The 17,474-nt window shown below is 34.5% G+C and overlaps 2 protein-coding genes across 3 annotated transcripts; both read left to right on the forward strand.

Annotated features, from left to right (window-relative positions):
• The first annotated feature begins 3,950 nt into the window (after positions 1 to 3,950).
• On the forward strand, positions 3,951 to 12,069 carry LOC130716664 (LEAF RUST 10 DISEASE-RESISTANCE LOCUS RECEPTOR-LIKE PROTEIN KINASE-like 1.2). Of its 2 annotated transcripts, none has more exons than XM_057566666.1 (4): positions 3,951 to 4,876; positions 10,361 to 10,399; positions 10,548 to 10,811; positions 10,899 to 12,069. In XM_057566666.1, exons 1-4 carry the CDS (start codon positions 4,090 to 4,092, stop codon positions 11,888 to 11,890), a joined length of 2,082 nt encoding a protein of 693 aa, XP_057422649.1. In that variant the 5' UTR covers positions 3,951 to 4,089; the 3' UTR covers positions 11,891 to 12,069. The 2 variants fall into 2 exon arrangements, with proteins under 2 accessions (XP_057422649.1, XP_057422650.1); XM_057566667.1 differs by lacking the exon at positions 3,951 to 4,876 and adding an exon at positions 8,371 to 9,810.
• Positions 12,070 to 15,050: 2,981 nt separating this feature from the next.
• Positions 15,051 to 16,625, forward strand: LOC130716668 (aldehyde oxidase GLOX1-like). Its single transcript, XM_057566670.1, has one exon. It carries the CDS (start codon positions 15,084 to 15,086, stop codon positions 16,623 to 16,625), a length of 1,542 nt encoding a protein of 513 aa, XP_057422653.1. The 5' UTR covers positions 15,051 to 15,083.
• Positions 16,626 to 17,474: the final 849 nt, after the last annotated feature.

Below are 17,474 nucleotides of genomic sequence, written 5' to 3' on the forward strand. Positions count from 1 at the left end.
CTTGTGCTAAATTGAATGCAATATTTTGACTTATAAAAAAAAAAAATTCTTCAAGTTCAAACTAAACTGGTCTTACTAGATCTCAAGTACAACCTCTGACTGCATCGAAATCTTTTTATCCTCACGTGCCAACATGTACACGGTCACAATCGCGCCATTCATCTCATACACGTTTTTTTGCCATTGGATTCATTAGCAATCTGGCATCAACGGCTGTACCTGCTTCTCTAGCAGACGTCCTCATGTGCAGTGGACTAGTGGAGATTGGAATACTCATAAATCATAATCAATCCCAATAAAAAGAAAAAAATATAATAAAAAGAAAGTCAAATTCAATCACAAGAAAACTGAAAAAATCAGAGCTTATTTTTTTTTTAACAAAATATATAGGGCTTATTTAATTGCACTTATTGAAAATTATAATTTAAAATTATTTCTAGAAACTCTTTTTGATAGTTGGTTTTGAAAAACGTATGACATGTTTTTCAATTCTTACTATATACTAATTCTAAAATAAAATTGTTGTAACTCCGACAATTATCACATCTTCATTTCATATCTTCCTTTATAAATTTTTTCTCTCATACTGTAATTAGTAGGTATATGATGTCATATTTATATTTTCTTATTTTTTTAGGAATTTAAATATTAAATAATTTCATATTTTCAAAAATAATTAATGTATTAATATTGCATTTAATAATTATTAATGACATTAGAATAATTAAAAAACCAATTATTATTTTTTTCCAAAAATAACTACGGTATTAAAATAAATTGCATAATAGGAGCTTGAATTATGGTTTTTCATTTTGTTGTTTATCATTTAATAAATATGCTGTTTAGAAAATAAAACATTGATCTTCAATTTCTTGAGGCAGTTAACTTTTTTTTATCCTTCACTCGAATTCTTTTTCTCTCTTCCCTAATTTTTTTTAGAATCTCTTGATCTGTTAGAAAACATCCCAGTGTTGGGTTGCTGGGTAACTCCAATTTATACAGGCTCTGGATGGAGACGGGGCCATTGGGCCTATAGAGCAAACCAATTAAGTCCAAATTTTAATGGTTGTCATTATAATTTGGCATCTCACTGTATTGATCTGAAAACTATACAAATTAATTAACCCATAAACTTATCTATAAGGAGTACATAAATATGTTTGGCATGTTTAGCTGATAAGCTAGCTGAAAGATTATAAGCTAGCTAATAGCTGAAAGCTGATAAACTAGCTGAAAGCTGATAGCTGAAAGCTGAAAAGCTACGTGATTAAAACAAAAGTGTTTGGCAAAACTAGCTGTTAAACAAGCTAAAATTGTAAAAGGACATAAAAGGACATGCTTGTATAATTATTTTTATATTTAACATTACTTTATTTTCTCATTAATACATATATGATATTAATATTAAAATTATTATCACTTTAAATATTTTTATTAACTCAAGTTATTTATCATCTTAAAAATATAATATTAATTTTTACTTATTTTTATTAATATAATATTTTTAATACTTATGGTGCGCAGCGGTGTGGCGAGAACTGCATATGTAAGTGTGAGGAGAAAATATGTTTAGTGTTTTTATAAATATATAAGGGTACTGGTGAAATTTTAATAAAATAATAAGAATAAAAATGAGAATATATTTAATAAGCTATAAGCTATAAGCTACCTGAGATAGCTTATAGCTTAAAGCTTTAAGCTACTGAAATAAGCTCATTCACCAAACACTTTTGAAGAGCTTTTAAGCTAGTCAAATAAGCTTTAAGCTAGTCAAATAAGCTATAAGCTAGCTGAAATGGCATGTCATACATAGCCTTTATGCATGCCATTTCAGCTAGCTTATAGCTTATTTGACTAGCTTAAAGCTTATTTGACTAGTTTAAAAGCTCTTCAAAAGTGTTTGGTGAAGGAGCTTATTTTAGTAGCTTAAAGCTTTAAGCTATAAGCTATCTCAGGTAGCTTATAGCTTATTAAATTTATTCTCATTTTTATCTTTATTATTTTATTAAAATTCTACCCTTACCCTTATATATTTATAAAAACACTAAACTTATTTTCCCCTCACACTTACGTATGCAGTTTCCGCCACCATTCCCGCCACACCACTGCGCACCACAAGTATTATAAATATTATATTAATAAAAATAAATAAAAATAAATATTATATTTTTAAGATGATATATAACTGTAGCTAATAAAAATATTTAAAGTGATAATAATTTTAATATTAATATCATATTGGTATTAATGTGAAAATAAAGTAATATAATATAAAAATAATTATACAAGTATGTCATTTTATGTCATTTTACAATTTCAGCTTGTTTAACAGTTAGTTCTACCAAACACTTTTGTTTCAATCATGTAGCTTTTCAGCTTTCAGCTATCAGCTTTCAGCTAGCTTATCAGCTTTCAGCTATCAGCTAGCTTATAAGCTTTCAGCTAGCTTATCAGCTAAACATGCCAAATATAGCCAAAGAGTTTTACAAGTTGGTTCTGTTTTGAGAAAGTGTGGTGGAAAATTGAACTGAAACGCATTTGAGGGAGACCCACAAGATTGATGCCACTATCCTGAAAAAGACCCCTCCTTTATTTTGTGAAATGGATCATGCCATTAATATCCGTGACTGAAATGCCAGATTCATCCGGGTATTGCTCATTTGGCATCGTCAAATTAAAGACGATTTAAAAAGCATTTTTATTCAGGAGGAAAACTGCATGCATCATCAAATAAAATGAAGGGAATTCACCCACAAAGAAAAGATCCAATCTCTGCTTGGGAAGAAGTGATCAAGATGCCTTGTTCTATGCAGGCGTGTAGCACCCACCAAGTCTGTTAAGAATAAGCTAAAAGGAATAGACAAACTCATATAAAATTTGCATAAATAAAGAAAGAAAACTTTTCAGAACACTGTACAACTCTTAAATTCATAATCCACAAAAAGGCTATACATAAGACTCATAAGCCACTAATTTACAATTTAAGCTAAAGTAGGAACGCTATAACAACATCAAACACAAATTGATCGTGAGCCACGGTTATTGATGAATGTTGAATAATCTTAACAGCAATCTTCAAGGGCGCTTTAGCCCAAAATTACGGGCTCAACAAACATTTGAATCAGATCCAGAGGTTATAAAGCTGGCAAGCTGGTCAAAATTTTCAACTTGCCTATTTATTTAGGTCCAAATTATTTTTTTGTCATGATTTTGGTTCCAATTCAACTTGCCTACAGTAGGTCACAAGGTCCCATACATTAAAAATTATTATGATTGATTCCAAGTTAATCATGGGTTAGAGTTTTAATTATTCTCGCACATTTTATCTTTTCTTAACCGCTGAAATGTGTTGGTTTTTATGTGAAATATTGAGGTTTTGGACTTATGTTTCATTTTTAGGATTTTTCTTCATGCATGAATCAATTGAATGAGCATGTTTCTTATCTATCTGCAAATCTGCAATGCCTCTTATAAATTTATTCCTATTTGATGTAATTGCATTTGATAATCTCGTAAGTGTTTGATCTAAACATTTAGAATAAAAAAACATATCATTTATGTGCTATTTTTTTTTTTGCGCATTTCAAATCACATCACTTATTACATTATTTTTTTCCTATTTTTCTTCTCTTTCCATCTTTCACAAGTCTCATGAAACGAGTATGGATGAACGGATAGAGTATTTATTATATAGAGTAGAGAAGAATAATAATACATACACACTTCACTTTCTCCCCCATCTCACTTCTAAACATTTTTTTATCTCTTTCTATAATTCCTATCACATCACTCATTTCTCTTTCATATTTCATTAAAATAAATGTGAAATTAAAGTGTTGACACGGTAGATAACAACAACTAGACAAGTACTACTTCTTTCTAGTTGCCAAGAGAGAAAAAACAAATCTATCTAGTATCTACTCAATGATGTCTAATCTAAATCATATTGACCACAAAAACAAAGTCAAACCCATTAATCAGGTCAAACTCTTACGCTGCTTCATCTGAATTCATCATTTTGGCATATTTCCCTTTTCCCTTTCCAATAATTTCGATCTAGAACCAACTCTACATACAAGGTATCCAAAAATGGTCCAAAACAGCTTCTCCTTTATCCTCTGTTCTCCCCTACTTCATGTACACATCATCATCTTCTACCTCCTAACCAGAACCACTCTGTGTTCCGTTGACCCAACGTTCGAAGCTTGTGAGCCCAAAACCTGTGGAAACCAGAGCATATCCTACCCCTTCTACATAGAAGGAACACAACAACCCTTTTGTGGGTACCCTGGTTTTGGCATCTCTTGTAGCAGAAATGGTTTCCCAATCCTCAATTTGTCAAACACCCAATACATCATCAACCAAATATTCTATGAAAACCGGTCAGTTAGAGTTTCCAATGCTGAGTTTTCAAGATCAAACACTTCAATCAGTTGTTTTTCTCATCCCCTTAAGAATCTCACTCTTCCTAGCGTGTTCCATCTTGTTCCGGAGCAAAAGGAGGTGGTGTTGTTCTTCGGCTGTGACGAGTTACCGTCGCTACCCAGAGAGCTAAGAGAGAGAGCAATCGGGTGTTCTGAAGGAAGCGTGAAGGGTTCGGTTCTGGCATTGTATGAGGGGGATAAGAATCTGAGCTCTGCGTCGCCGAGTTGCAAGGGTGAGATGGTGGTTGTGACGGTGGAAGACGGTGGTGGTGGGGAAGGAGGAGTTGAAGCGGCGCTGAGGAAAGGGTTGTTGTTGAATTGGATTGCTAGTGATTGCGGGGTGTGTAACAGCACTGGTGGGAGGTGTGGATTTGATTCTGAGATTTACACTTTTAGGTGCTACTGTGCTGATAGGGTTCATGCTAAACACTGTGTACCTGATCCAGTTCCAGGTTTGTCTCTTTTTCTTCATCTTAAAACTTTTTCAGTTTTCAAGTTTGGGGTCAATATAGAGAAGAGGTATGTGATTTGCTTAGGTTACTTGGTTCAGAGCTTCTTTGATTACAAGGTGTTTTAGAACTCATAAGTCTTAGGTTGTTAGGACATGTTTAGATACTCGTTGAGACTCCACAAACAAACATTAGTACTCGCATCGAGATTAGAAGTGAAGGAAATTCTTTCAATTCTCGGCAAAACCTAAAACTTAAACATGAACTTAGGCAAATTTAAGAAACTTATTGAAATAAGTTGAAAATAGGTTACAAGTATGTATGAACTCTTATTATTTATAAGCTAATTCAAACATCTTATCAAAATAGTTATGAGTAGTTCATAAGCTATTTACATAAGTTTTTCGAAACACTTACATAAACACTTGTACTATAAGATAAACTTAAATATCCTCTTCCAAACTCGGTGTTACTAATGCTCGAAAAAATCCTTAAAACAGTGCTGTTACTTATGTACGTATATAGCTGTTGCCATTACAACTATGCAAACCTGCAGCATGAGTGATTCAAATGGGTTATAGACTTATAGATAGTTCTTGTTATGAAAATCAAATGGAGGCATTTAAGTGGTTATTCAAACTTTATAATTGCAACCGCATTGTTAGGAACTAATTTAGAAGTATGTATAAAGATGTTAGTTTTCTTCCGGACTTAAAAGCCAAACAGAGACTATACAAAATTACATAGAATTATATAATTTCCCATAACAAGCTAAATTTATTTTGCTTTCTCAGTCATCAAAACTTAGCTAAAATTTGTATTCAGCTGTCTGAAATCTGAATTGTTATGTTTTGTTATATTTTTATGTTCTTCTACCCGAACATCCCTACCCGTTCAAGCTACTCCCTACAAATGACTAACTCGGAGTTTAATTTCAATTGTTGTTCTCATTTTTACGGGGTTTAGCTTCTTTACCGCCACATCAATGGATTATTGGCATTTGGTAATGGTTTTCTCTTTTGGTAGAGGCAATGGTCATGTTTTGTTATATTGTGTGTGTCCTTTTTTTGTCAACATTGTGTGAGTCCTAAGCTGAGCGTGGCTCATAGTTTTGGGCTGGTAGTCACTTAGGTGGGTTTTTTTTATTGGTTTCTTTGTATTATGGACCATAAAAAATGTTTTGAAAAATAAATGTAGTCCTTTAAAGCCTTATTTTAGCAAAGTATCTGAGTTGTAAAGTATTTATTGATTATTAATTTTATTATGAATAAAATCAAATGGTAGTAAAATTGCAAGATAGCATGAATGAAAACTAGCATGCGGACAAAATTTCCCTACATTTTTCTCAATTCTGCGTACCCTGTCCTTTTCCTCTTTTTTGTTTTGTTTTGTTTTTGTAGTATTTTACCAATTTATTATTTTTAAGATTAAGCCCAGTTGGCCAGTTGGCCTTTCTCGTCTTTCTCACATGTGACAAGAATTAATAGATTCAGTCATTCAGACTTTGGTTAAAAGGAAAAATACAATTGATTGGGGTTCACATGATTTATTTTTTAGAAAGGGGGTTCACATGATTGATACTTGATTTCTATAAATTTAATTGGTTACACACCACATAAGTTATTTGCAACATTTATAAACCAAGGGTAAACTGATAAGAGATTAATTTCTATGCACCGACGATGTAAATTTTTTTACACCATCATTGAATCACAATCTTCCATTTTCTATTTTAGCTATTATTTATTTTCTTTCTCCCAATTTAAGAAAAATATACTTTTCTTTTATTTTTTTCCTTCCAATCAATACAACTGAAAAATCACATGATTTTTATTTTATTTTCTTCATTTCATTCTATTTTCTCTATAAATTTCACTTCTCCATTCAAATAACGAAAAAACTTAGGTGCAATTTGATATATGCGTTTTTATTGTTGTCCTATTAAAATATGACACAGTCTGAAAAATAATAGTTAAGGAAATTATCGTTATCATTATTAAGTTAGTGAATTGCTGCATTTTTTATTGGTTAACTGAAGAAACAACACCCTGCACATAAGTTTTATCCTTCAAACAAAGCCTGTGTGTGCACTGTGCACACATTGGGTAGCTGTATGTGTGAAGATGTTAATTTCCTGACGTCTCTCCTCAATAACCTTCCTCCCCTGCGCCCCCTTTTTTCCCTGATTCTTATTTTCCAGTTTCTTTTCAACTTGACTTCTACTTTATCCATTTTGCACTTCTTCAAGATGCCTATATTGAAGGACAACCTTTTTTTGCGTTGAGATGTACTTCGGACAATAGTGACTAATTTTATCGCAACGGGCGCTTGAACTAAGTGAGATGTGCTCCATTTCCATAGACAATAATCGAACCCCTTGTCTCATAATTAAGGGATGATGTGAGCAACCTCTACACCGCAGCTTAGACACAACCCACTTTGTAATCTACTGAACAATACAAATTAAAAGTAAGGTTATAGGAAACTTCTTTGAATTGATAATAAAATTTCAATCAACTCTACATTTTCCAGTTTACCACTAATTTTCATTATGGTATTTAGTACATGATTAGGATTCTTAAAAGCATGAGAACCAAATAGAGATTTCCACTTTTTTCCATCCTGTTTTACCCTGCAAAAGTGTCTTTTATTTAGTAAGGTTTAATGAAGTGCTTCTACTATTAAATTTAAGTAAATTTGGTCTCTTTATCAATTTGCATATGCATAAAAAGTTAAAAATTATTAAATATTTATTTTCTTTTCAAATATTTTAGGGAGTATGATTTTTTTGAAAAGCATTTTAGGGAGTATGATTGATTTGATATATAATACAACTTCAAAATTTAAATAATTTGTCAAAAATTGTTAAACTTTGAAGTATGTTGTAGAATATGAGATTATGGTAAAGATGAGATTTTTAGTTTTTATTGAAATTCAATATTTTGATTGTGAGTTTTGATAAGAATAATGTATGCACTGATTATATTGATTTAATATGTGAAAAAATTTCTTAGAAAATGAGTTTCAAGTAGAATAGAAAGATTTAGAGACTTGGTTTGAAAGTTGAAACAATTGTAAAAGAAACAAAATAATTGAGGGACTAAAATCACCAATAGTCAAAATTAAGACCAAAAATTCAAAATTGCAATTAAGCCTTTTTTTTTATACAATGACTTTTCTGTGCTGCCTTATTATGATTATTTTTCACAAAAGCAAAAAAGTGCAATGGTCTAAAATCACCCATGAATCATGAGTCGATCAGAGTGAGAAATAAAGGGAATAAAAAAACGAATGAATGCGACGATATGTCATGTGTCATGTAATAAAAAGTTAGAAATTGAAAAAAAATGTCGATCTATGTACTGTTTGATGTCTACTTATTATAACTGAAAATTGGATCCTATTAATTTCACACCCCAATTTTTATACCCACATATTTATCTCTTATTTTCTTTCCCATCATATTATATTATATTATTGCATAGTATACCCCATAATCCATATCTCTCACTTTGTCTCATTTGTCTTCCAATAACTCTATTATATATCACGCTTTCACTATCAATCCACAAAAAGTGTGGAAATTTGTTTGAGAAGTTCACACATATACCTCCTTCTTAGAGGGGACCCGAGTGCGCTAGAAACCAATCATGCTTGAGGGAGAGGGAAGAAGGTACACGGTGTGGCCACTGGTTTGAAGTCAGTGATCATGACATGGACTTGAACGCGTTTTCTCGTGGACTAGTCACCCTGAACTCAAGTGAAGTGTGAAACCAACGTTCCTATAATCCTTGTCGTATTTGCATCAACTTGATCTCTGGTGCTCATTTTTTCCCAGTATTTCAATCCCAAAGACCCACTACTGCACTTTCAAACCCTGTTGAATTTGAACCTCTCAAGTTGTGACTTATATTTTTCTTCCTTAATTGTGATTATTATCGTTTTGACGGTTTAACAAGCCTCCAAGACCAATAGAAAGATTCATCATATTGATAGGTGCAGTTTTGAAGTATTACACAAGACTCAACAAGTCAAGTCTTTGTGTATGAGATTGGTCTCACTTCCCTTCCTTCTTCCATGGTCATTTCCCCACTTCAATTATATTGGCGTATCAAGCACTTTAACTTGGTGTTATATTCTCAAGAGTGAGTGTAGACAAACATAAGAGAATCAAATCCAAGTTGGATTCTGTTCATTCACTTTTTGCTCATAAAGTTGAGGATTCATGATGAGTACTACAGTTTATGAATTTCTGTTTCTTTTGTTTGCTCACTTTACTCTGCTTCTCTTGGTGGGTGTTGATGGGAATGAGTACCAAGGAGAGTGTCCACCTTCATTTAGCTGTGGATATCTTGGCAATATCAGTTTCCCCTTCACTAAAACAGAACGCCAGGACTGTGGCTTTTTGCCCATACCCAATTGTGATGATCCAATGATCCAATTACAGAATCAAGGAAAATTGTTTACTGTTTTAGGCGTTTCTCACTCTCAGACTAGTCCTACCGCAACAACTGTTCATCTTAGAGACAACCATCTCTACACACTTCTGGAGTCCAGGAATTGTGAAGCCTTCAGGGATAATTACACTCTTCCTCCCACCTCTCACTTTGCTTCTTTTCATATCCGTTACAATGTAACCATGTTCAGATGCAACCGCACACTCCATGTCAGCCCGCCAAAATACGTGCATAAATATACAAAGTGCCATGACTACGATCTCTTTTACAGTTACAACATCACTGCTGAAAATTCTTTGGCAGCATGTACGAAGGTTCAGCTTCCAATTAAAGACGTCCCTGACTCTGGAGACCCTTTTACATTCGTGACCGCTGATATCTTCACCGAAGTAAAATTAACAGAAGAGTGTGCAAATTGTCACTACCACCATAGAGGGCAGTGTCAACTTGACGGCAGAGAGGAATTTTGTTGTGTCAATGGTATACTGCAACAAAAACACTGGAAACACAAACACACATAATTGCACTGCACAGTTTTTGCTTTTGTTTATGCTTTCCATATTACCGGTTCTTTTAGCGTGTTTGGTTCTGTGGTAGGAACTAGGAAGTCCTATAATCACTTATAGGGAAAAAGTTTCAGAGTGTAGCTTCTGGACTTACTAGGCTTTGGATTGTGTGCGATAATCAATCCAAACACACCATTAAATGTTTTCTTCATATTTTTGAAACATTGTATTAGTGTCTACTTTTCTGTATAACACCCTAAGATCAGTTCCTTTTCTGATATCATAATCAGAATAAGGGGAACTGCACTGATGCACCTAATCTAATTTCTGTCCTGTTGTCTTTATTATATTAGACTTTGTATTTACTACATTTTGTAGCTCAATTCCTAATACTCTTGGATGGCAAGAGGCCATTGAGTGTCTTGTATTGTTTGCCTAACGCTCAGTTCAGTATACTCTTTTCTCTGCATATCTTCAAATGTGTTTTGCTTTCTCTAAATTGTTTCCTCTAATTGTATCTACAGAGCAAAAAGGACTGAGTCGGAATGCCAAATTGGCTATTGGTAATGTACCCTTTACACGACTTGATATTCCTTTTCATGACATCAAATTCAATGATCCTGAGTCTGAAAGTTCATCAGGGTGTTGGATTCAAAGGATCTTCTGATTTTCTCACCCTCATTTTTTATTTATTCTGGCCTGCTTCCACAGGTTTAAGTATCGGAATCCCAGGCATCGTGATAATTGGGTTGGTGCTGTTTCTCCTCCTACTCTGCAAACGAAAACATGTTACCTCTGGTGGACACTTCCAATCTAGTAATTCTTACTCTGATTCCTCCTCACATGCACGCCGAGAAAGTGGTAGTGCGTACTTTGGAGTTCCACTCTTCTCCTATGAGGAGCTTAAAAAGGCAACAAACAATTTTGACCATACAAAAGAACTTGGAGATGGAGGATTTGGTACTGTCTACTATGGTATGCTACTCGAGCACTATCCAATTAATTGAAACAGTATATATTACTCTTCTATCTTGTTGTATAACATAGACATTTTAACCACAGGGAAACTTCTAGATGGACGGGAAGTTGCTGTCAAGCGCTTATATGAGCACAACTTCAGGCGAGTAGAGCAGTTCATGAATGAAGTTCAGATCCTCACTAGTCTCCGTCACAAAAATCTTGTGTCCCTCTATGGCTGCACTTCACGGCACAGCCGTGAACTACTCCTTGTGTATGAATATATCTCAAATGGCACTGTTGCTTGTCATCTCCATGGTGGATTAGCCAAGCCTGGTTTACTACCATGGTGTACAAGACTCAAAATTGCCATAGAGACTGCTAATGCTTTGTCTTATCTCCATGCTTCCGGTATCATCCACCGTGACGTGAAAAGCAGCAACATTCTCCTTGACAACAATTATTCTGTCAAAGTTGCAGATTTTGGCCTTTCAAGACTGTTCCCGTATGATGTCACTCATGTCTCCACAGCGCCACAAGGGACTCCAGGTTACCTTGACCCTGAATATCATCAGTGCTACCAGCTTACTAGCAAGAGTGATGTGTATAGTTTTGGAGTTTTTCTCATTGAGCTAATATCTTCTAAGCCTGCTGTTGATATAAGCAGGAGCAAGGATGAGATTAACTTGTCAAATCTAGCCATAAAGAAGATTCAAGAAAGTGAAATTGGTGATCTGGTAGATCCTTTTATTGGTTTTGACTCAGACAATGAGGTTAAGGGGATGATAGTTTCAATGGCACTCTTGGCATTTCAATGTTTGCAGATGGACAAGGAGTTAAGACCTTCCATGCAAGAAGTCTTGGATGAATTGAGGAGAATTGAGAGTGTGAAGGATGAGATTGAGCTTGTAGAGGAAGCAGATGTTCATGGTGTTGGAGTTGCACAGAGTAATGTACATCCACCACCACCAGCCTCACCTGAATGGGATGATATTGGCTTGTTGAAGCATGTGAAGCAGCCGAGTTCACCAAACACTGTTACTGATAAATGGGAAAGTAAATGTACTACTCCTAATATCAGTAGTAAATCACTTTAGCTAATATCAATTGTTCATAGTCCATTTTTCCGGATCAAATTTCATCACTCATTATTTGTTGAAAATGAGTGAATCAAGGTACCAGTAGCAGTATAGTCTTATCCGCTTGTACAGTTGATTATAATATGATTATGCGAGGAAAAGTACTAAACATAATAAGACGTGGTAGTTATCTTCCACTATCCCATGCTTTCATTACCACATTAGCATTTCTTATGCAACTTTCCTTAGTAACACATAACATTGCTGTTTTAAAATATAACTTGCATATCAGGCACTTCTAATCACCACCAAAGGTATTAAGGTCCGACATTGATTAGAGATATAGTCAAATAAGCATTTATAAATGGTAGATCAATTCTTACCTCTAAGCTAGCTTTTAGGATAAAATTAGGTCTAACTCAAATTCTAATATGATATAAAAGCCTATTCTAAACCTGGTTATTGCACACCACTCATGTATGAGTCATCTGTAAATGCTCATTTCTGCGAATTTCACGCTTCATATGTTAATCCCTGAGTGTAAGGAGGTGTATTAATAAGGCTAGAGATATGACCAAATAGGTTCTTATAGCTAGTTCTTGAGGTAAAGTCAAATTCAAAGAAATTTGAATCAACAACTTATGAGAAATTTGAAAACATTTGAACGTTGAAAGAGTCAATTCTTGTCTTTGTGCTCAAGTGCTGTTTCGACCACAGCTGAAATGGAGTAGTGGGTCATGCTTAGGATCCCCCACCCATGGCCACTAATCAACAAGTTTGCATCACATAGTCAATCTACTTCACTTTTTACCAAGTCTTCCATGCTCATTTTCCATGACTACAACGTATCAAAGTAGTAGTTCTTTTAGACGTGTTGAGACATGACACTGACTCATAAATATGTGAAGAAAGTGCATAAACATTTTAATTGGGATTTTGCATTACCCTTTTCAAGTACTTAATTGCATTCACTTGACACTAATACTTCATTGCTTTGGAGTTTACTTTGAAAATTTTCTTTATTTAACTACCTGCAGAGCCAAAGAAGATGAGACAAGTTTTGTGTGTAATATTCCTAGTTTCATATCTTAAAAGTTCTGTCAAATTAAATTTCTCCCTCTACAGGTTCAGGTACTACTCTGTCTGTTTTAAGCATTTTGATTACTAGACACCTCTTGAGACCAAAACATGCTCACTCACACCTCCAAAAAACCAAAACCAAACTAGAAATACACATGCTTATAGTCCCTACTAGGCTACTACTACTACTACTACCCTTACCCAGTTCCAGAACATGGCTTTGTCCTCTTGTTTCTATTTCAAACCGCTTGAGGGATTGGGCCTATTGTTGCTTGAGGATGCCGTTGGAACCTCGTTTGTGAGGCTTTAGCTCTGGCTTTTGCTCCTTTTTCTTGGACTTTTTGATTTATCCTGCTTGTACCAAAAACATATCTTTGGTAGTACCTTTTAGTATTTTTCAAGATATATATATATTTTTTTTATATTTAACATTACTATAGTTGTATAATATTAATTTAAAAATAATTATCACTTGAATATTTAATAGAAATATTTAAAATTATTTATTATAAAAATACAATATTATTTTAATTATTTTAAATTTTCATATTTTTATTAGATCAACAGGATAGTAAAAATAGCATTATATTTTAACTAGTAAATTAATAAATAAATTTATATTTATATGAATTAAAAAAATGTTTAAGGTGGATGCAATGATGACAACTTCATAGGTGAATGTGATGAACCTAATTTTTTTTTGAACAAGATGAACCTAATATGAAAATATCATAATTAGTGTTTAGTATTTTTAAAATGTAAGAGAATAATGATGGAATATTATTAAAATGTTAAGGATAAAAACGAGAATAAATTCGATAAGCTTTAAATTAGAAGCTAGTTTTCAAAAAAAAAAAAGCAATAAGCTTATAAAAAAAACTTTAAACTACTAAAATAAATTACCCTAGCTACCAAATACTTTAAATATCTTTAAAAAAGTCTAAAATAAATTAAATACTTGTACATTTGATTGATTGTATTCTTTTTTTTTTAGTTAGTGAGTTCGATCCTTGTCAGAATTGATATGGATTTTTGAAGTTTTATAACTTTATTCTTATCCTTGCCCGTAAATTTTTAAATTTTATTTCAATTTTGTATAAAAACCAATCTTATTGATAGAAGTAATTTAATATTGAATGAATATATGATGATATACATTAAAAAGGTAATTAGTGTCAATAATTTGATTGATTGAATACCGATTAACATAAAAAAGTATGAATATTTGATTTGATTATATTTAAATATAGAAATCCATGTCTGCCTTTATGAGAAAAAAGTTGATGAAGTGGTGTGATATTCAAGAATATTTTTTTTGAAAGTAATATTCAAGATTGAGTATTCTAGATAATTAATTTTAACTATGAATCTCCGAAAGAGAGGCAAAACTGGTATTTTCAACTGAACAATTTGCATGTTTTGCAAATACCACCAACCATAATATGATTCCCCCAAAATTTCTCAAGAAATTAGGAAACTTCAATAACCCAAAAAATGGGAAGGCAAAGAAAAAATAAGTCAAGCTATCAATTCCCAAAGAAGCAAAATAAATCAAGCCTCGTATACAAACATTAGGCAACCCTAGCTGCAAAATCATCAGCAGCTGGCAACTGCTCAAACCCTTACAACTCCCTTTAATTTCCCCATGAGAAATTAACCAATTACATTGGGGGATGGATAAGAAAGAATCACGTATATTCAATCAAATAAGGGAACCATATCATGTATCTTAGGAATACATGGAAACAAATATAAGTTTTTTTTGGGTTGAAAGGAAACAAATATAAGTTATCCAATATTTCTAATTTGATAAAATAATGCTAATTAGATAGTTAATTTCCTAATTAAACCCATTGCATCCAGCACCACACCGACACAGCAAAGCATGACACAATCGTCAATCCACAATGCTCACTTTGTATTTAAACCCATTGCACCCAGCACAACACAACACAGACACAAGCACTAGAACGTACTAAGTAGCACTTGTTCAATTCCTAATTGAACTACCCAACCAACCATGAGTATCCCTTTGTTTTTCCTCCTCCTCACTCTCCTGGCCACGGCGGAAGCCGGTGGCGGTGGTGGCGGACAGTGGCAGCTCCTCCAAAAAAGCATCGGCATAGTCGGCATGCACATGCAGTTACTCAACAACGACCGCGTCGTGATTTACGACCGCACTGACTTTGGCCTCTCCAACCTCTCCTTACCCAACGGTCGGTGCCGCCACAACCCAGATGAACTTGTCGTGAAAACAGATTGCACCGCGCACTCCGTTGAATACGACGTGGCAACCAACACATTCCGCGCGCTCTTTATCCAGTCAGACGTGTGGTGTTCATCCGGATCTGTCTCCCTGGACGGCACCCTGGTCCAAACCGGGGGCTCATACAAAGGAGAGCTCACGGTCCGGACCTTCCTCCCGTGCCCGGAATGCGATTGGGTTGAATTCAATCACTCACTCGTAGTTCCAAGATGGTACTCGACCAATCACATCTTGCCCGATGGACGACATCAGATAATAATTGGTGGAAGGAAGCAATATAACTTCGAGTTTTACCCCAAAAATTCGAAGATTAAAAACACCTACAGTTTGCCGCTTCTAGCACAAACCCATGATGTTGACCAGGAGAATAATCTTTACCCCTTTGTTTTCCTCAACGTGGATGGCAACCTCTTTATCTTCGCCAACAATCGCGCCATCTTATTCAACTATAATAGCCGTCAAATCGTGAGGACTTACCCTTCCATACCCGGTGGAGAACCTAGGAACTACCCCAGCACAGGTTCCGCAGTTTTGCTTCCTCTCAAGAATATTTCACATTCTTCTCAACCGCTCAATGTGGAGGCCGAGGTCATGATTTGTGGCGGAGCTCCAAGAGGGTCTTATCTAGAGGCTCATGACTCACACCGGTTTCTCGGAGCTTTGAATACATGTGCCCGGATCAAGATAACTGACACGAACCCGAAGTGGAGCATGGAGACCATGCCGGGTGCTAGAATCATGAGTGACATGGTCATGCTCCCGAACGGCAACGTGTTGCTCATCAACGGTGCCTCTGCGGGGACCGCGGGGTGGAAGTTGGGTAGAAATCCGGTGCTGAACCCGTTTCTGTATAAACCAAACTTCCCGGTAGGGTCCCGGTTCGAAGTGCAGAACCCCACCCGCATTCCCCGAATGTACCATTCCACTGCCATTTTGCTTCGCGACGGAAGGGTCATCGTCGCCGGGAGCAATCCCCACGAGTTTTACGAATTTGGCAAGAACGTGTTGTTCCCAACAGAGCTGAGTTTGGAAGCATTTTCTCCTTCCTATTTGGAGCCTCGATTCTCTGACGTGCGTCCCAGGATTGTGTCCCCGGCTCCTCAACCTGCAACCAAAGTCATGCACGGTCAGGGGTTGAGGATTCAGTTTCAGCTGACAGCAACGTTGTTGGATCCGAATTCAGTGTCGGTGACAATGCTGGCGCCGCCTTTCAACACACACTCGTTCTCCATGAATCAGAGGATGCTGGTGCTGGAGACAAATGGTTTGAGGAACGTTGGGGAATCAATGCATGAGGTTGAGGTGAGCATGCCCAGTTATAACACACTTGCACCACCAGGTTTCTATATTGTGTTCGTGGTTCATCAGGAAATTCCAAGTGAGGGCATTTGGATCCAAATACTCTGATTTTACATGCTTCATATATTAAGCTTTTAGGAGGTTTTAGGCTATATAAGTCATTTTAATTTTATCTGTTAATATTATCGGTTTATTATTACTATTTATGAAGCATTTTAGATGTTGGGGGTGTTAGCCTTTTATATGGCCTTATATAATATGGGGTATTAGTAGGTATGAGGATTGCTCTCAATTGTTATCTTCTGATTGAATAAAAATTATCATTATTTTTTAGGTATTCAATATTTGTTTCAAATTTATTATCATATATATTCACCCTTGATAATATACATTAAAATACGAGAGTGAAAAACTCAATTTATAAATCACGTCATTCTTTTATTTAAATCTTTCACGCGCATCTCATTTATATGATCTTTCATACGTTTTCTTCTAATAATAAATGAACACTCTATTCTGCCTATTTTGATATGCTATCTTTCAATTTCATTTGATTGATTTTTTCCATTTCCGCAAATATTCTCCTTCTATTATATATTCCTCTGCCACCTTTCATAAAAAAAAATATACCTCTGCCAGAATTTTGTTTCATTATCTGTAATCTTTTTTAAATACGTGCATATATAAAGCATAAATATTTTAGCATAAAAAGGCATAAAGATTTTAGAATTTAAAATTTATCTGACATAAAATATTTCAGAATATAGGTATTCAATTCTTCCATAGTTAATTTTTTTAAGTCAATCTATTCATAGAATTAATTTTATTATAATTTATAAATATCTCAATTTATTTAATATTGATTGAGTATTTATTTAAATAATTTTTTTTGAACTCAATATTTATTTAAATAATTAAACTAATATAATATGATAAAAATTCATGTTGTGGGTTCAT

Source organism: Lotus japonicus, chromosome 5, assembly GCF_012489685.1.
Source record: "Lotus japonicus ecotype B-129 chromosome 5, LjGifu_v1.2".
Taxonomy (NCBI): Eukaryota; Viridiplantae; Streptophyta; class Magnoliopsida; order Fabales; family Fabaceae; genus Lotus; species Lotus japonicus.

Coding starts and splice junctions, on each gene's coding strand:
- LOC130716664 (XM_057566666.1), top strand. CDS start 4,090: ATGGTCCAAAACAGCTTCTCCTTTATCCTCTGTTCTCCCCTACTTCAT. Junction 4,877..10,360: donor TGTACCTGATCCAGTTCCAG/GTTTGTCTCTTT, acceptor TTGTATCTACAG/AGCAAAAAGGACTGAGTCGG. Junction 10,400..10,547: donor GAATGCCAAATTGGCTATTG/GTAATGTACCCT, acceptor CTGCTTCCACAG/GTTTAAGTATCGGAATCCCA.
- LOC130716668 (XM_057566670.1), top strand. CDS start 15,084: ATGCACATGCAGTTACTCAACAACGACCGCGTCGTGATTTACGACCGC.